Source organism: Oncorhynchus masou, unplaced genomic scaffold, assembly GCF_036934945.1.
Source record: "Oncorhynchus masou masou isolate Uvic2021 unplaced genomic scaffold, UVic_Omas_1.1 unplaced_scaffold_1396, whole genome shotgun sequence".
In the NCBI taxonomy this organism is placed as follows: Eukaryota; Metazoa; Chordata; class Actinopteri; order Salmoniformes; family Salmonidae; genus Oncorhynchus; species Oncorhynchus masou.
In genome coordinates, this window is record NW_027003886.1 from 32,878 (window position 1) to 50,000 (window position 17,123).

General features: G+C 48.4%; 1 protein-coding gene across 1 annotated transcript in view; it reads right to left on the reverse strand.

Annotated features, from left to right (window-relative positions):
- Positions 1-580: 580 nt before the first annotated feature.
- The window catches only part of LOC135530616 (protein NOXP20-like), a 26,530-nt gene continuing 9,987 nt past the window's right edge, over positions 581-17,123 (reverse strand). The window contains exons 8-15 of the mRNA XM_064958906.1: positions 12,690-12,709; positions 10,272-10,305; positions 9,892-10,028; positions 8,435-8,515; positions 6,641-6,765; positions 2,566-2,689; positions 2,357-2,410; positions 581-1,885 (exon numbers count right to left, since the gene is read on the reverse strand). Of these exons, the coding sequence (XP_064814978.1) occupies positions 1,772-1,885; positions 2,357-2,410; positions 2,566-2,689; positions 6,641-6,765; positions 8,435-8,515; positions 9,892-10,028; positions 10,272-10,305; positions 12,690-12,709 (689 nt within the window). The 3' untranslated portion in view covers positions 581-1,771. The remainder of the gene's footprint in view (positions 1,886-2,356; positions 2,411-2,565; positions 2,690-6,640; positions 6,766-8,434; positions 8,516-9,891; positions 10,029-10,271; positions 10,306-12,689; positions 12,710-17,123) is intronic.

Consider the following 17,123-nt stretch of genomic DNA (forward strand, 5'->3'; position numbering starts at 1 on the left):
TATTTTTTGTTGTTACATTTTGTGATTAAAATGTAGATTCCATATTACCATAGCAGCAGATTAATAAATGATCAAAACAATATTAATAAACCAGTGGACCTAAAAACAAATACACATAGAAATAGAAATATAGAACATTATAGTTCTGGTCCTTTTTGTCTTTGTCGTCTAATGTCAACCGTGGTTAGTCATGTTCTACCATTTAAACAAGGTTAGCTGTTCTACCATTTAAACAAGGTTAGCTGTTCTACCATTTAAACAAGGTTAGTTTGTTCTACCATTTAAACGTGTGTAAGTTGTTCTACCATTTAAACAAGGTTAGTTGTTCTACCATTTAAACAAGGTTAGCTGTTCTACCATTTAAAAAGGTAATTTTTTGTTGTTGTTCTACCATTTAAAAAGGTTAGTTGTTCAGATACCATTTAAACAAGGTTAGCTGTTCTACCATTTAAACAAGGTTACACTGTTCTACCATTTAAACAAGGTAAGTTGTTCTAAACCATTTAAACAAGGTTAGTTGTTCAACCATTTAAACAAGGTTAGCTGTTCTACCATTTAAACAAGGTAGTTGTTCTACCATTTAAACAAGGTTAGTTGTTCTACCATTTAAACAAGGTTAGCTGTTCTACCATTTAAACAAGGTTAGCTGTTCTACCATTTAAACAAGGTTAGCTGTTCTACCATTTAAACAAGGTTAGTTGTTCTACCATTTAAACAAGGTTAGCTGTTCAACCATTTAAACAAGGTTAGCTGTTCTACCATTTAAACAAGTTTAGCTGTTCTACCATTTAAACAAGGTTAGCTGTTCTACCATTTAAACAAGGTTAGTTGTTCTACCATTTAAACAAGGTTAGCTGTTCTACCATTTAAACAAGGTTAGTTGTTCAACCATTTAAACAAGGTTAGCTGTTCTACCATTTAAACAAGGTTAGTTGTTCTACCATTTAAACAAGGTTAGCTGTTCTACCATTTAAACAAGGTTAGCTGTTCTACCATTTAAACAAGGTTAGCTGTTCTACCATTTAAACAAGGTTAGTTGTTCTACCATTTAAACAAGGTTAGCTGTTCTACCATTTAAACAAGGTTAGCTGTTCTACGGCGTAAAGAAACACCCCTTCATTAAGCAGGGAACATCAATACCTGCGGCATGTAGCTTAGCGGTTAGCGCGTTGGGCCGAGGAACCGAAAGGTCTCTGGTTCGAACACCTGAGCTGACAAAGCAACAAACATTTTTTATTTATGTCGTTGTGCCTTTTGAGAAAAGCACTGAACCCTAATTTGCTTCAGGTACGCCACTGTTAAACAACACATTACACTGTACTGATCTGGTTTACGTGACACTAAAAACAAACTCTAACAACAAAACTATTTTTTTTTGGTTTCGCTTTTTAAAACGATAAAACATAATCTGATACACCGGGTTAAATTAGCCAGTTGACATGAATCATGTTTAGATTTACCTCTGAACAGTAATACACACACACATATAAAATAATCAATTTGGAGATGCTTAAAAGACATGAGTACAAGCTCTTCAATCTGAGAAGTTGTTCCCTACATGAAACTATACTAAGTTACTGAATTATATAATAGTTAAAAAATATCGTAGTCAGTCTGTTACTATGGCAACCTAGTAGTTGACTTCCGTATCACTGTTATTTATATATATATATCACACTATCTTCCTGTACATAGTTACATCATTAGGACTGGCTAGTATGCTAACAGCACTTCAGCAGTATGAGGTGTGTTTACTGTGGCTACGACAGGGTTAGGGCTGTGGTTCCGTGCGGGTTCTAGAGCTGTGGGTCTGGATGTGTGACATCTGGAGAACCGGGAGGAGGAGCTGGAAGGCGTTCTGGATGTATGTGGTGCTGTTAGAACCCTGCGGAACAACGGGACACTGTTAGAACCCTTCGGAACAACAGAACACTGTTAGAACCCTACGGAACACTGTTAGAACCCTTTCGGAACACTGTTAGAACCCTTCGGAACAGGAGAACACTAGAAACCTACAGAACAACATTACACTGTTAGAACCCTTCGGAACAACAGAACACTGTTAGAACCATACAGAACACTGTTAGAAACCTACAGGAACACTGTTAGAACCCTTTCGGAACAGCAGAACACTGTTAGAAACCTACAGAACAACATTACACTGTTAGAACCCTTCGGAACAACAGAACACTGTTAGAACCCTACATAACACTGTTAGAACCCTTCAGAACAACATAACTGTTAGAACCCTACAGAACACTGTTAGAACACCTTCAGAACAACAGAACACTGTTAGATCCCTTCAGAACAACAGAACACTGTTAGAACACTACAGAACAACTGTTATATGTCTTACCTCAAGCAGCACACTGTCTACCAAAGGGTTCAACTCTTCTGCTTTTCTCTGAACCTGGAAAAGGGCAGGAAGGGAGTCAGAGAACCAATGGGTGTGATGATCAGCTGATCACCTGACCTTAATGCCATTCATTTATTGTGTTGGAGACAAAGTCCCAGTACACACACACACACACACACACACACACACACACACAGAGTACATCTTACCCCAACGGTGAGCAGAGTATCAGAGAACTTCCTGGCAAGACAACCCACCTCCCGACACATGGCACACGTCAACCTGCAACAGTCACAGACATTAACGATGCTCAGAATATACATATGAGTGGAAGGTCATCTCCCCTACAGCCTGGTCTCTAGCAGGTTTCTCCTGGTCCTGTCCCCCCCCATACAGCCTGGTCTCTAGCAGGTTTCTCCTGGTCCTGTCCCCCCCCCCCATACAGCCTGGTCTCTAGCAGGTTTCTCCTGGTCCTGTCCCCCCCCCCCATACAGCCTGGTCTCTAGCAGGTTTCTCCTGGTCCTGTCCCCCCCCATACAGCCTGGTCTCTAGCAGGTTTCTCCTGGTCCTGTCCCCCCCCCCATACAGCCTGGTCTCTAGCAGGTTTCTCCTGGTCCTGTCCCCCCCCCCATACAGCCTGGTCTCTAGCAGGTTTCTCCTGGTCCTGTCCCCCCCCCCCATAAAGCCTGGTATCTAGCAGGTTTCTCCTGGTCCTGTCCCCCCCCCCCCATACAGCCTGGTCTCTAGCAGGTTTCTCCTGGTCCTGTCCCCCCCCCCATACAGCCTGGTCTCTAGCAGGTTTCTCCTGGTCCTGTCCCCCCCCCTACAGCCTGGTCTCTAGCAGGTTTCTCCTGGTCCTGTCCCCCCCCCCCATACAGCCTGGTCTCTAGCAGGTTTCTCCTGGTCCTGTCCCCCCCCCCTACAGCCTGGTCTCTAGCAGGTTTCTCCTGGTCCTGTCCCCCCCCCGACAGCCTGGTCTCTAGCAGGTTTCTCCTGGTCCTGTCCCCCCCCCCTACAGCCTGGTCTCTAGCAGGTTTCTCCTGGTCCTGTCCCCCCCCGACAGCCTGGTCTCTAGCAGGTTTCTCCTGGTCCTGTCCCCCCCCCCCCGACAGCCTGGTCTCTAGCAGGTTTCTCCTGGTCCTGCCCCCCCCGACAGCCTGGTCTCTAGCAGGTTTCTCCTGGTCCTGTCCCCCCCCCCGACAGCCTGGTCTTTAGCAGGTTTCTCCTGGTCCTGTCCCCCCCCCCCCCCGACAGCCTGGTCTCTAGCAGGTTTCTCCTGGTCCTGTCCCCCCCCATACAGCCTGGTCTCTAGCAGGTTTCTCCTGGTCCTGTCCCCCCCCCCCATACAGCCTGGTCTCTAGCAGGTTTCTCCTGGTCCTGTCCCCCCCCATACAGCCTGGTCTCTAGCAGGTTTCTCCTGGTCCTGTCCCCCCCCCCATACAGCCTGGTCTCTAGCAGGTTTCTCCTGGTCCTGTCCCCCCCCCATACAGCCTGGTCTCTAGCAGGTTTCTCCTGGTCCTGTCCCCCCCCTACAGCCTGGTCTCTAGCAGGTTTCTCCTGGTCCTGTCCCCCCCCCCCATACAGCCTGGTCTCTAGCAGGTTTCTCCTGGTCCTGTCCCCCCCCCCCATACAGCCTGGTCTCTAGCAGGTTTCTCCTGGTCCTGTCCCCCCCCCCGACAGCCTGGTCTCTAGCAGGTTTCTCCTGGTCCTGTCCCCCCCCATACAGCCTGGTCTCTAGCAGGTTTCTCCTGGTCCTGTCCCCCCCCCCCCCCATACAGCCTGGTCTCTAGCAGGTTTCTCCTGGTCCTGTCCCCCCCCCCCATACAGCCTGGTCTCTAGCAGGTTTCTCCTGGTCCTGTCCCCCCCCATACAGCCTGGTCTCTAGCAGGTTTCTCCTGGTCCTGTCCCCCCCCCATACAGCCTGGTCTCTAGCAGGTTTCTCCTGGTCCTGTCCCCCCCCCCCATACAGCCTGGTCTCTAGCAGGTTTCTCCTGGTCCTGTCCCCCCCCTACAGACTGGTCTTTAGCAGGTTTCTCCTGGTCCTGTCCCCCCCCCCCCCCATACAGCCTGGTCTCTAGCAGGTTTCTCCTGGTCCTGTCCCCCCCCCATACAGCCTGGTCTCTAGCAGGTTTCTCCTGGTCCTGTCCCCCCCCTACAGCCTGGTCTCTAGCAGGTTTCTCCTGGTCCTGTCCCCCCCCCCATACAGCCTGGTCTCTAGCAGGTTTCTCCTGGTCCTGTCCCCCCCCGACAACCTGGTCTCTAGCAGGTTTCTCCTGGTCCCCCCCCCATACAGCCTGGTCTCTAGCAGGTTTCTCCTGGTCCTGCCCCCCCCCCATACAGCCTGGTCTCTAGCAGGTTTCTCCTGGTCCTGTCCCCCCCCTTACAGCCTGGTCTCTAGCAGGTTTCTCCTGGTCCTGTCCCCCCCCATACAGCCTGGTCTCTAGCAGGTTTCTCCTGGTCCTGTCCCCCCCCATACAGCCTGGTCTCTAGCAGGTTTCTCCTGGTCATGTCCCCCCCCCCCCCCCTACAGCCTGGTCTCTAGCAGGTTTCTCCTGGTCCAGTCCCCCCCCCCATACAGCCTGGTCTCTAGCAGGTTTCTCCTGGTCCTGTCCCCCCCCCATACAGCCTGGTCTCTAGCAGGTTTCTCCTGGTCCTGTCCCCCCCCCCCATACAGCCTGGTCTCTAGCAGGTTTCTCCTGGTCCTGTCCCCCCCCCCCATACAGCCTGGTCTCTAGCAGGTTTCTCCTGGTCCTGTCCCCCCCCCGACAGCCTGGTCTCTAGCAGGTTTCTCCTGGTCCTGTCCCCCCCCCCATACAGCCTGGTCTCTAGCAGGTTTCTCCTGGTCCTGTCCCCCCCCATACAGCCTGGTCTCTAGCAGGTTTCTCCTGGACCTGTCCCCCCCCCCCCATACAGCCTGGTCTCTAGCAGGTTTCTCCTGGTCCTGTCCCCCCCCGACAGCCTGGTCTCTAGCAGGTTTCTCCTGGTCCTGTCCCCCCCCCCCCCCCCGACAATCTGGTCTCTAGCAGGTTTCTCCTGGTCCTGTCCCCCCATACAGCCTGGTCTCTAGCAGGTTTCTCCTGGTCCTGTCCCCCCCTACAGCCTGGTCTCTAGCAGGTTTCTCCTGTCCCCCCCCCGACAGCCTGGTCTCTAGCAGGTTTCTCCTGGTCCTGTCCCCCCCCGACAGCCTGGTCTCTAGCAGGTTTCTCCTGGTCCTGTCCCCCCCCGACAGCCTGGTCTCTAGCAGGTTTCTCCTGGTCCTGTCCCCCCCCCATACAGCCTGGTCTCTAGCAGGTTTCTCCTGGTCCTGTCCCCCCCCCATACAGCCTGGTCTCTAGCAGGTTTCTCCTGGTCCTGTCCCCCCCCCCATACAGCCTGGTCTCTAGCAGGTTTCTCCTGGTCCTGTCCCCCCCCCATACAGCCTGGTCTCTAGCAGGTTTCTCCTGGTCCTGTCCCCCCCCCCCCGACAGCCTGGTCTCTAGCAGGTTTCTCCTGGTCCTGTCCCCCCCCATACAGCCTGGTCTCTAGCAGGTTTCTCCTGGTCCTGTCCCCCCCCCGACAGCCTGGTCTCTAGCAGGTTTCTCCTGGTCCTGTCCCCCCCCCCCCATACAGCCTGGTCTCTAGCAGGTTTCTCCTGGTCCTGTCCCCCCCCCTACAGCCTGGTCTCTAGCAGGTTTCTCCTGGTCCTGTCCCCCCCTACAGCCTGGTCTCTAGCAGGTTTCTCCTGGTCCTGTCCCCCCCCCCATTCAGCCTGGTCTCTAGCAGGTTTCTCCTGGTCCTGTCCCCCCCCATACAGCCTGGTCTCTAGCAGGTTTCTCCTGGTCCTGCCCCCCCCGACAGCCTGGTCTCTAGCAGGTTTCTCCTGGTCCTGTCCCCCCCCTACAGCCTGGTCTCTAGCAGGTTTCTCCTGGTCCTGTCCCCCCCTACAGCCTGGTCTCTAGCAGGTTTCTCCTGGTCCTGTCCCCCCCCCCCACAGCCTGGTCTCTAGCAGGTTTCCCTGGTCCTGTCCCCCCCCAACAGCCTGGTCTCTAGCAGGTTTCTCCTGGTCCTGTCCCCCCCCCCCCCGACAGCCTGGTCTCTAGCAGGTTTCTCCTGGTCCTGCCCCCCCCCTACAGCCTGGTCTCTAGCAGGTTTCTCCTGGTCCTGTCCCCCCTACAGCCTGGTCTCTAGCAGGTTTCTCCTGGTCCTGTCCCCCCCCTACAGCCTGGTCTCTAGCAGGTTTCCCCCCCCGACAGACCTGGTCCCCCCCCATACAGCCTGGTCTCTAACAGGTTCCCCCCAACAGACCTGGTGAGTACAGCCTGGTCTCTAACAGGTTTCTCCAGGTCCTGTCCGTGGAGGATACAGCCTGCCACCTTGTGGAGCAGGTTTCTCCTGGTCACCTCCGCCAGGGAGCCCACAGCCTGGTCTGCCTAGCACACAAACACTGGTCCTGTAACACCACAATATATAGACATTAACACACCTACGTGCTTCTAGCATGGAAAGAGAACATGAGACCAGACGGACAGGGGGACGGACAGACAGCCTGGACAGACAGACAGACAGGGGACAGGGGGACCAGACAGACAGAGGGACAGCCTGGACAGACAGACAGTTTTCTCCTGTCCAACATCAGATCTCACCCCTACAGACCTGGTCTCTCAGGTTCCTCATGGTCCTTTGTCTCCCCCCCCTACAGCCTGGTCTCTAGCAGGTTCCTCCTGGTCCTCCTCCTCTTTCCTCTCCTCCAGTTCCTCCCCCTCTTTCTTCAGGTTTCTCCTGGTCCTGTCCTCCCCCCCTCAGCCTGGTTCCTAGCAGGTTTCTCCTGGTCCTCCCCCCTTTCCCTTCTTCTGGTCTCTTGCAGGTTCCCCTCTTTGGTCCTCCTCCCCCCCCATACAGATGGTCTCTAGACAGGTTTCTCCTGGTCTCTCACCCAATCAGCCTGGTCATCCTGGCCTGGGGATGAATTGACATCCGGTCCTTGAACCTAAAATAACAGCCTGGTCAGTATATTCAATTAAAACTGTCTGTTACCTTGTTCAGTTTGTCTGTGGTGACAGCCTGGTCTGTTACCTTGCAGAGTTTGTCTGTGGTGACTGTCCCCTTTGTTGAGTTTGTCTGTGGTGACTGTGTTACCTTGTTGAGTTTGTCTGTGGTGACTGTCCCCCCCTTTACAGTTTGTCTGTGGTGACTGTGTTACCTTGTTGAGTTTGTCTGGGGTGACAGCCTGGTCTGTTACCTTGTTGAGTTTGTCTGTGGTCCTGTGTTACCTTGTTGAGTTTGTCTGGTGACAGCCTGGTCTGTTACCAGAGTTTGTCTGTGGTGGTCCTGTTACCTTGTTGAGTTTGTCTGTGGTGACAGCCTGTTCTCTTGTTCAGTTTGTCTGTGGTGACAGGGACAGCCTGTTACCTTGTTGAGTTTGTCCTGGTGACAGTCCCCCCCCGACGGTCTGTTACCTTGTTCAGTTTGTCTGTGGTGACCTGTCTGTTACCCCGACAGTTTGTCTGTGGTGACAGGGACTCTGTTACCTTGTTCAGTTTGTCTGTGGTGACAGGGCCTGTTACCTTGTTCAGTTTGTCTGTGGTGACAGGGACGGTCTGTTACCTTGTACAGTTTGTCTGTGGTGACAGGGAGGTCTGTTACCTTGTTCAGTTTGTCTGTGGTGATGGTCTGTTACCTTGTTGAGTTTGTCTGTGGTGACTGTGTGTTACCTTGTTGAGTTTGTCTGTGGTGACAGGGACGGTCTGTTACCTTGTTCAGTTTGTCTGTGGTGACAGGGACGGTCTGTTACCTTGTTGAGTTTGTCTGGGGTGACAGTCTGTCTCTTGCAGAGTTTGTCTGGTGACGGTCTGTTACCTTGTACAGTTTGTCTGTGGTGACAGGGTTCTGTTACCTTGTTGAGTTTGTCTGTGGTGACAGCCTGTTACCTTGTTGAGTTTGTCTGGGTGACAGGGACGGTCTGTTACCTTGTTGACAGCCTGGTCTCTTGTTGAGTTTGTCTGTGGTGACAGACCTGGTCTGTTACCTTGTTCAGTTTGTCTGTGGTGACCTTCTGTTACCTTGTTCCCCCCCCAGTTTGACCTGGTGACCTTCTGTTACCTTGTTGAGCCTTGTCTGGGGTGGCAGGTGAAGCTCAAACAGCTTGTCAGTCAGGACATCACAAACTCCCACCATCAGCTGCTGGAAAGAGACAGATTAAACATCAGACCAGAGAGACAGATTAAACATCAGACCAGGGAGCCCACCTGAACACAGATTAAACATGCCAGAGACAGACACACAAACACAATATATAGACATTAACACATCTGGAGAGCTTAAAAGACAGATTAAACATCAGACCAAGAGAACAGATTAAACATCAGACCAGAGACGGACAGACAGACAGGGGGACGGACAGACCAGACAGACAGACAGACAGACAGACAGACAGACCAGACAGAGACAGTTCTCTGTCCAACATCAGATCTCACCTCTACAGACCAGATTTGTCTCTTCCTCAGAGACCTTTATCAGACCTCCCCTCTTTCAGATTAAACATCAGACCAGAGAGACAGATTAAACATCCGGGAGAGAGTCAGATTAAACATCAGTTCAGAGAGACTTTAGCTCCTCCCCCTCTTCATCCCCCTCATCAGACTTCTCAGATTAAACATCAGACCAGAGAGACAGGTTAAACCAGACCTTGTTCAGATTTGTCATCCGCCAGCCCCCGATGATTATCTCAACGGGAGACGAGACAGGTTTCTCCACCTCTCAGACAATCATGCGAGACTCATTCCTGGCCAGAGAGAGGGATGAATTGACATGACACGAATCAACTTGAACAGATTAAAATAACAAACTCTATTAAATTCAGTATATTAAAATAAAACTGTCTGTTACCTTGTTCAGTTTGTCTGTGGTGACAGGGACGGTCTGTTACCTTGACCAGTTTGTCAGATTGTGGTGAGACAGTTAAACATTGACCAGTTTGTCTGTGGTGACTGGGAGAGAGACAGATTAAACATGTTACCTTGTTGAGTTTGTCAGAGTGACAGTAAACAGTTTGTCTGAGTGAGGACGGTCTGTTACCTTGTTGAGTTTGTCTGTGGTGACAGGGACGGTCTGTTACCTTGTTGAGTTTGTCTGTGGTGACAGGGAGGTCTGTTACCTTGTTCAGTTTGTCTGTGGTGACAGGGACGGTCTGTTACCTTGTTCAGTTTGTCTGTGGTGACAGGGACGGTCTGTTACCTTGTTCAGTTTGTCTGTGGTGACAGGGACGGTCTGTTACCTTGTTCAGTTTGTCTGTGGTGACAGGGACAGGTCTGTTACCTTGTTCAGTTTGTCTGGAGGTGATCAGGGACCATCAGATTAAACATCAGACCAGAGAGACAGATTAAACATCAGACCAGAGAGAGACTGAGTTTGTCTGTGGTGACAGGGACGGTCTGTTACCTTGTTGAGTTTGTCTGTGGTGACAGGGACGGTCTGTTACCTTGTTCAGTTTGTCTGTGGTGACAGGGACGGTCTGTTACCTTGACCAGTTTGTCTGTGGTGACAGGGAGGTCTGTTACCTTGTTCAGTTTGTCTGTGGTGACCAGAGGACGGTCTGTTACCTTGAGAGACAGTTTGTCTGGGTGACAGGGACGGTCTGTTACCTTGTTGAGTTTGTCTGTGGTGACAGAGAGGTCTGTTACCTTGTTGAGTTTGTCTGTAAACATGACAGAGAGAGTCTGTTACCTTGTTCAGTTTGTCTGTGGTGACAGAGAGAGTCTGTTACAGTTTGTCTGCTTGCCAGTGAGACAGATTAAACATCTGTTACCTTGAGACAGTTTGTCTGTGGTGACAGAGAGAGACTGTTACCTTGTTGAGTTTGTCTGTGGTGACAGGGACAGATTAAACATCAGTCTGTTACCTTGTTGAGTTTGTCTGTGGTGACAGGGAGATCTGTTACCTTGAGACAGTTTGTCTGTGGTGACAGGGAACATCTGTTACCTTGAGACAGTTTGTCAGAGTGACAGATTAAACATCAGACCGGACAGATTAAACCTTGGGAGTTTGTCTGTGGTGACCAGAGGACAGATTAAACATCAGTTACCTTGTTCAGTTTGTCTGTGGTGAGAGTCTGTTACCTTGTTCAGTTTGTCTGATTAAACATCAAGGGACGAGTCTGTTAAACCTTGACAGTTTGTCTGTAAACATCAGACCAGATTAAACATCAGACCAGAGACGGTCTGTTACCTTGTTCAGTTTGTCTGTAAACATCAGACCAGGACGGTCTGTTACCTTGTTCAGTTTGTCTGTGGAGAGAGTCTGTTACCTTGAGACAGATTTGTCTGTGGGAGAGTCTGTTACCTTGTTCAGTTTGTCTGTGGTGACAGAGAGACGGTCTGTTACCTTGTTCAGTTTGTCTGTGGTGACAGGGACGGTCTGTTACCTTGTTCAGTTTGTCTGTGGTGACAGGGACTATGTCTGTTACCTTGTTCAGTTTGTCTAAAAGACTTATTAAATGGAGTGGCCTTTTAATATTGTGGAGTTTGTCAATGGTGACTGTGTTTTTTGTTGAGTTTGTCTGTGGTGACATTTTTGTCAGATTTGTAAATGAGTTTGACTGTGACGGTGTTACTTTGTTGAGTTTGTCTGTGGTGACTGTGTTACCTTGTTGAGTTTGTCTGGGGTGACAGGGGGTCTGTTACCTTGTTCAGTTTGTCTGTGGTGACAGGGACGGTCTGTTACCTTGTTCAGTTTGTCTGTGGACAGGGACTAGGTCTGTTACCTTGTTCAGTTTGTCTGTGGTGACGGTCTGTTACCTTGTTGAGTTTGTCTGTGGTGACAGGGACGGTCTGTTACCTTGTTCAGTTTGTCTGTGGTGACAGGGACAGGGTCTGTTACCTTGTTGAGTTTGTCTGTGGTGACAGGGACTAGGTCTGTTACCTTGTTCAGTTTGTCTGTGGTGACAGGAGACAGGGTCTGTTACCTTGTTCAGTTACTGGTGACAGGGACTGTCTGTTACCTTGTTCAGTGAGACAGGGTCTGTCTACCTTGTTCAGTTTGTCTGCTGGTGACAGTGAGACAGGGTCTGTTACCTTGTTCAGTTTGTCTGTGGTTCAGGGACAGGGTCTGTTACCTTGTTGAGTTTGTCTGTGGTGACGGTCTGTTACCTTGTTCAGTTTGTCTGGTCTGGTGACAGGGACGGTCTGTTACCTTGTTCAGTTTGACTGTGGTGACTAGTGTTACTTTGTGAGAGTTTGTCTGTGGTGACTGTGTTACCTTGTTGAGTTTGTCTGTGGTGATGTGTTACCTTGTTGAGTTTGTCTGGTTCAGTGAGACAGGGAGGTCTGTTACCTTGTTGAGTTTGTCTAGGTCTGTGTTACTTTGTTCAGTATTACTGTCTTGACTGGTTCTTGTTGTGAGACAGGTTGTCTGTGGTCAGACAGGGAGTCTTACCTTGTGAGACAGTTTGTCTGTGATTCAGGAGACAGGGTCTAGGTTACCTTGTTGAGTTTGTCTGTGGTGACAGTGACAGGGTCTAGGTTACCTTGTTCAGTTTGTCTGAGACAGGGTCTGTTCTTGTTCAGTTTGTCTGTGGTGACAGGGACGGTCTGTTACCTTGTTCAGTTTGTCTGTGGTGACAGGGACGGTCTGTTACCTTGTTCAGTTTGTCTGTGGTCAGTGAGGGACGGTCTGTTACCTTGTTCAGTTTGTCTGTGGTGACAGGGACGGTCTGTTACCTTGTTCAGTTTGTCTGTGGTTCAGTGAGACAGGGTCTAGGTTACCTTGTTCAGTGAGACAGGGACTAGGTCTGCTGGTTCGGTCCTGTTCAGTGAGACAGTTTGGTGGTGACAGGGAGGTCTGTTACCTTGTTCAGTTTGTCTGTGGTGACTGTGTTACTTTGAGACAGGGTTTGTCTGTCAGTGAGACATCTGCTGGTCTGTTTCCTTGTTGAGTTTGTCTGGTTCAGTGAGACAGGGACGGTCTGTTACCTTGTTCAGTTTGTCTGTGGAGACAGGGACGGTCTGTTACCTTGTTCAGTTTGTCTGTGGTGACAGGGACGGTGTGTTACCTTGTTCAGTTTGTCTGACAGGTTGACATCAGGTCTGTTACCTTCAGTGAGACAGTTTGTCTGTGGTCAGACTGTGTTACCTTGTTGAGTTTGACTGTGGTGTCTGTTACCTTGAGACAGTTTGTCTGTGGTTCAGGAGACAGGGTCTGTCTACCTGGTTCAGTGTTGACCTCTGTACGACCTTGGCTGTTACCTTGAGAGTTTGTCTGTGTTGACACTTCTGTTACCTTGTTCAGTGAGAGTTTGTCTGGTTCAGTGAGACAGCTAGGTCGTGAAGCTCAAACAGCAACTCAGTCAGGACAGGGTCACAAACTCCTCCCCATCAGCTGCTGGAAAGAGACAGATTAAACATCAGACCAGAGAGACAGATTAAACATCAGACCAGAGAGACAGATTAAACATCAACGGGAGAGAGACAGATTAAACATCAGACAAGAGAGAGACAGATTAAACATCAACTGGGAGAGAGACAGATTAAACATCAGATCTGCTGACAGATTAAACATCAGACCAGAGAGACAGATTAAACATCAGACCAGAGAGACAGATTAAACATCAGACCAGAGAGAGACAGATTAAACATCAGACCAGAGAGACAGATTAAACATCAGACCAGAGAGACAGATTAAACATCAGTACCAGAGAGACAGATTAAACATCAACTGGTTCAGTGAGACAGATTAAACATCAGACTGGTTCAGTGAGACAGATTAAACATCAGACTGGTTCAGAGAGACAGATTAAACATCAGACCTGGTTCAGAGAGACAGATTAGACATCTGCTGGTTCAGAGAGACAGATTAAACATCAGACAAGAGAGACAGATTAAACATCAGACAGTGAGACAGACAGATTAAACATCAGACCAGAGAGGACAGATTAAACATCAGACCTGGAGTGAGACAGATTAAACATCAGCAGAGAGAGACAGATTAAACATCAGAGAGACAGATTAAACATCAACTGGAGTGAGACAGATTAAACATCAGACCAGAGAGACAGATTAAACATCAACTGGTTCAGTGAGACAGATTAAACATCTGGTTCAGTGAGACAGATTAAACATCTGACAGATTAAACATCAGAGAGACAGATTAAACATCAGACCCAGAGAGGACAGATTAAACATCAGACAGGGAGGAGACAGATTAAACATCAACGTCTTGAGAGACAGATTAAACATCAGACCAGAGCTGAGACAGATTAAACATCTGCTGGTTCAGAGAGACAGATTAAACATCAGACAGTGAGAGAGACAGATTAAACATCAGACCAGGGTCTAGGACAGATTAAACATCTTGGCTGGTTCAGAGAGACAGATTAAACATCAACAGAGAGACAGGTTAAACATCTTGTTCAGTGAGACAGGGTTAAACATCAGACCAGAGAGACAGATTAAACATCTGCTGGGAGAGTTAAACTCAACTGGTTCAGTGAGACAGATTAAACATCAGACATTCAGAGAGACAGATTAAACATCAGACTGGTTCAGTGAGACAGGATTAAACATCAGTTCAGAGACAGACAGAGAGACAGATTAAACATCAGTTCAGTGAGACAGATTAAACATCAACCAGAGAGACAGATTAAACATCAGACCAGAGAGACAGATTAAACATCAGACCAGAGAGACAGATTAAACATCAGGTTCAGAGAGACAGATTAAACATCAACAGAGAGACAGATTAAACATCAACTGGGAGAGAGACAGATTAAACATCAACGGGAGAGAGACAGATTAAACATCAGACTGGTTCAGAGAGACAGATTAAACATCAACTGGGAGTGAGACAGATTAAACATCAGACCAAGAGAGACAGATTAAACATGAGACAGGGAGGAGACAGATTAAACATCAGACCAGAGTGAGACAGATTAAACATCAACTGGTTCAGAGAGACAGATTAAAGATCAGACCTGGTTCAGAGACACAGATTAAACATCAGACAGGGTCTAGGTCTAAATTCAGAGACAGATTAAACATCAGACCAGAGAGACAGATTAAACATCAACTGGGAGAGAGACAGATTAAACATCAGACCAGGTCTGACAGGTTAAACAGGGAGGTCTGACAGATTAAACATCAGACCAGAGAGGACAGATGAAACATCAGACCAGAGTCTGACAGGTTAAACATCTACGGGACCTTGAGACTGATTAAACATCAGACCAGAGAGACAGATTAAACATCAGAGTGAGACAGATTAAACATCAGTTCAGAGAGACAGATTAAACATCAACGGGAGAGAGACAGATTAAACATCAGACCTAGAGAGAGACAGATTAAACATCAAGGTTTGAGAGTTCACAGATTAAACATCTGGACCAGTGAGACAGATTAAAGGTCTGCTGGTCAGTACCACTCAGACCAGCAGACAGAGAGACAGAGGGTCTAAGGTTCTGGTTCGGGAGTGAGACAGGATTAAACATCAGACAAGAGAGACAGATTAAACATCAACTGGGAGAGAGACAGATTAAACATCAGACCAGAGACAGATTAAAGATCAGGGTCTAGTCTGCTGGTTCAGTGAGACAGGAGTAGGTCTGATATTTTAAGTGAAACAGGGTCTAATCTTGGTTCAGTGAGACAGGGTTATTAAATTAAGTGAGACAGGGTCTTGGTTAATATAGACACATGGTCTGTGGTTCAGTGAGAAGGGTCTAGGTCTGCTTTTCATATGAATTAAAGGCTAAAGTGCCAACATTTTTGTCTGATTTCAACAGTAAAGACAGGGAGACTGCTGGTTCAGTGAGACAATTCCACCACTTCTGCTGATTCAGTGAGACAGGGTATTGTAGGTCTGCTGGTTGTAAACGATTTTCGGACATCTTGGCTGGTTCAGTGAGACAGGGTCTAGGTCTGCTGGTTCAGTGAGACAGGGTCTAGGTCTGCTGGTTCAGTGAGACAGGGTCTAGGTCTGCTGGTTCAGTGAGACAGGGTCTAGGTCTGCTGGTTCAGTGAGACAGGGTCTAGGTCTGCTAGTTCAGTGAGACAGGGTCTAGGTCTGCTGGTTCAGTGAGACAGGGTCTGAGGTCTGCTGATTCAGTGAGACAGGGTCTAGGTCTGCTGGTTCAGTGAGACAGGGTCTAGGTCTGCTGGTTCAGTGAGACAGGGTCTAGGTCTGCTGGTTCAGTGAGACAGGGTCTAGGTCTGCTGGTTCAGTGAGACAGGGTCTAGGTCTGCTGGTTCAGTGAGACAGGGTCTAGGTCTGCTGGTTCAGTGAGACAGGGTCTAGGTCTGCTGGTTCAGTGAGACAGGGTCTAGGTCTGCTGGTTCAGTGAGACAGGGTCTAGGTCTGCTGGTTCAGTGACCAGGGTCTAGGTCTGCTGGTTCAGTGAGACAGGGTCTAGGTCTGCTGGTTCAGTGAGACAGGGTCTAGGTCTGCTGGTTCAGTGAGACAGGGTCTAGGTCTGCTGGTTCAGTGAGACAGGGTCTAGTCTGCTGGTTCAGTGAGACAGGGTCTAGGTCTGTGGTTATCTATTCAGCTGTGACAGTATCAGTATTGGTTCACCCAGCTGTGTGTATCAGTATTTAAGTGACCCAGCTGTGTTTATTCAGTAGTTACAGGACCTAGCTGTGTTTATCAGTATTTAAGGACCCAGCTGTGTGTATCAGTATTTAAGGACCCAGCTGTGTTGTATCAGTATTTAACAACCCAGCTGTGTTTATCAGTATTTACAGGACCCAGCTGTGTTTATCAGTATTTAAGGACCCAGCTGTGTTTATTCAGTAGTTAAGGACCCAGCTGTGTTTATCAGTATTTAAGGACCCAGCTGTGTTTATTAGTAGTTAAGGACCCAGCTGTGTTTATCAGTATTTATTAAGGACCCAGCTGTGTTTATCAGTATTTAAGGACCCAGCTGTGTTTATCAGTATTTATCAGCTGTGTTTATCAGTATTTAAGGACCCAGCTGTGTTTATCAGTATTTAACGACCCAGCTGTGTTTATCAATATTTAAGGACCCAGCTGTGTTTATCAGTATTTAAGGACCCAGCTGTGTTTATTAGTGGTTAAGGACCCAGCTGTGTTTATTAGTGGTTAAGGACCCAGCTGTGTGTATCAGTATTTAAGGACCCAGCTGTGTTTATCAGTATTTAACGACCCAGCTGTGTTTATCAGTATTTAACGACCCAGCTGTGTTTATCAGTATTTAACGACCCAGCTGTGTTTATCAGTATTTAAGGACCCAGCTGTGTTTATCAGTATTTAACGACCCAGCTGTGTGTATCAGTATTTAACGACCCAGCTGTGTTTATCAGTAGTTAAGGACCCAGCTGTGTTTATCAGTATTTAACGACCCAGCTGTGTTTATCAGTATTTAACGACCCAGCTGTGTTTATTAGTGGTTAAGGACCCAGCTGTGTTTATCAATATTTAACGACCCAGCTGTGTTTATCAATATTTAAGGACCCAGCTGTGTTTATCAGTAGTTAAGGACCCAGCTGTGTTTATCAGTATTTAACGACCCAGCTGTGTTTATCAGTATTTAAGGACCCAGCTGTGTTTATCAGTATTTAAGGACCCAGCTGTGTTTATCAGTATTTAAGGACCCAGCTGTGTTTATCAGTATTTAAGGACCCAGCTGTGTTTATTAGTATTTAAGGACCCAGTTGTGTTTATCAGTATTTAAGGACCCTGCTGTGTTTATCAGTAGTTAAGGACCCAGCTGTGTTTATCAGTAGTTAAGGAACCAGCTGTGTTTATCAGTATTTAAGGACCCAGCTGTGTTTATCAGTATTTA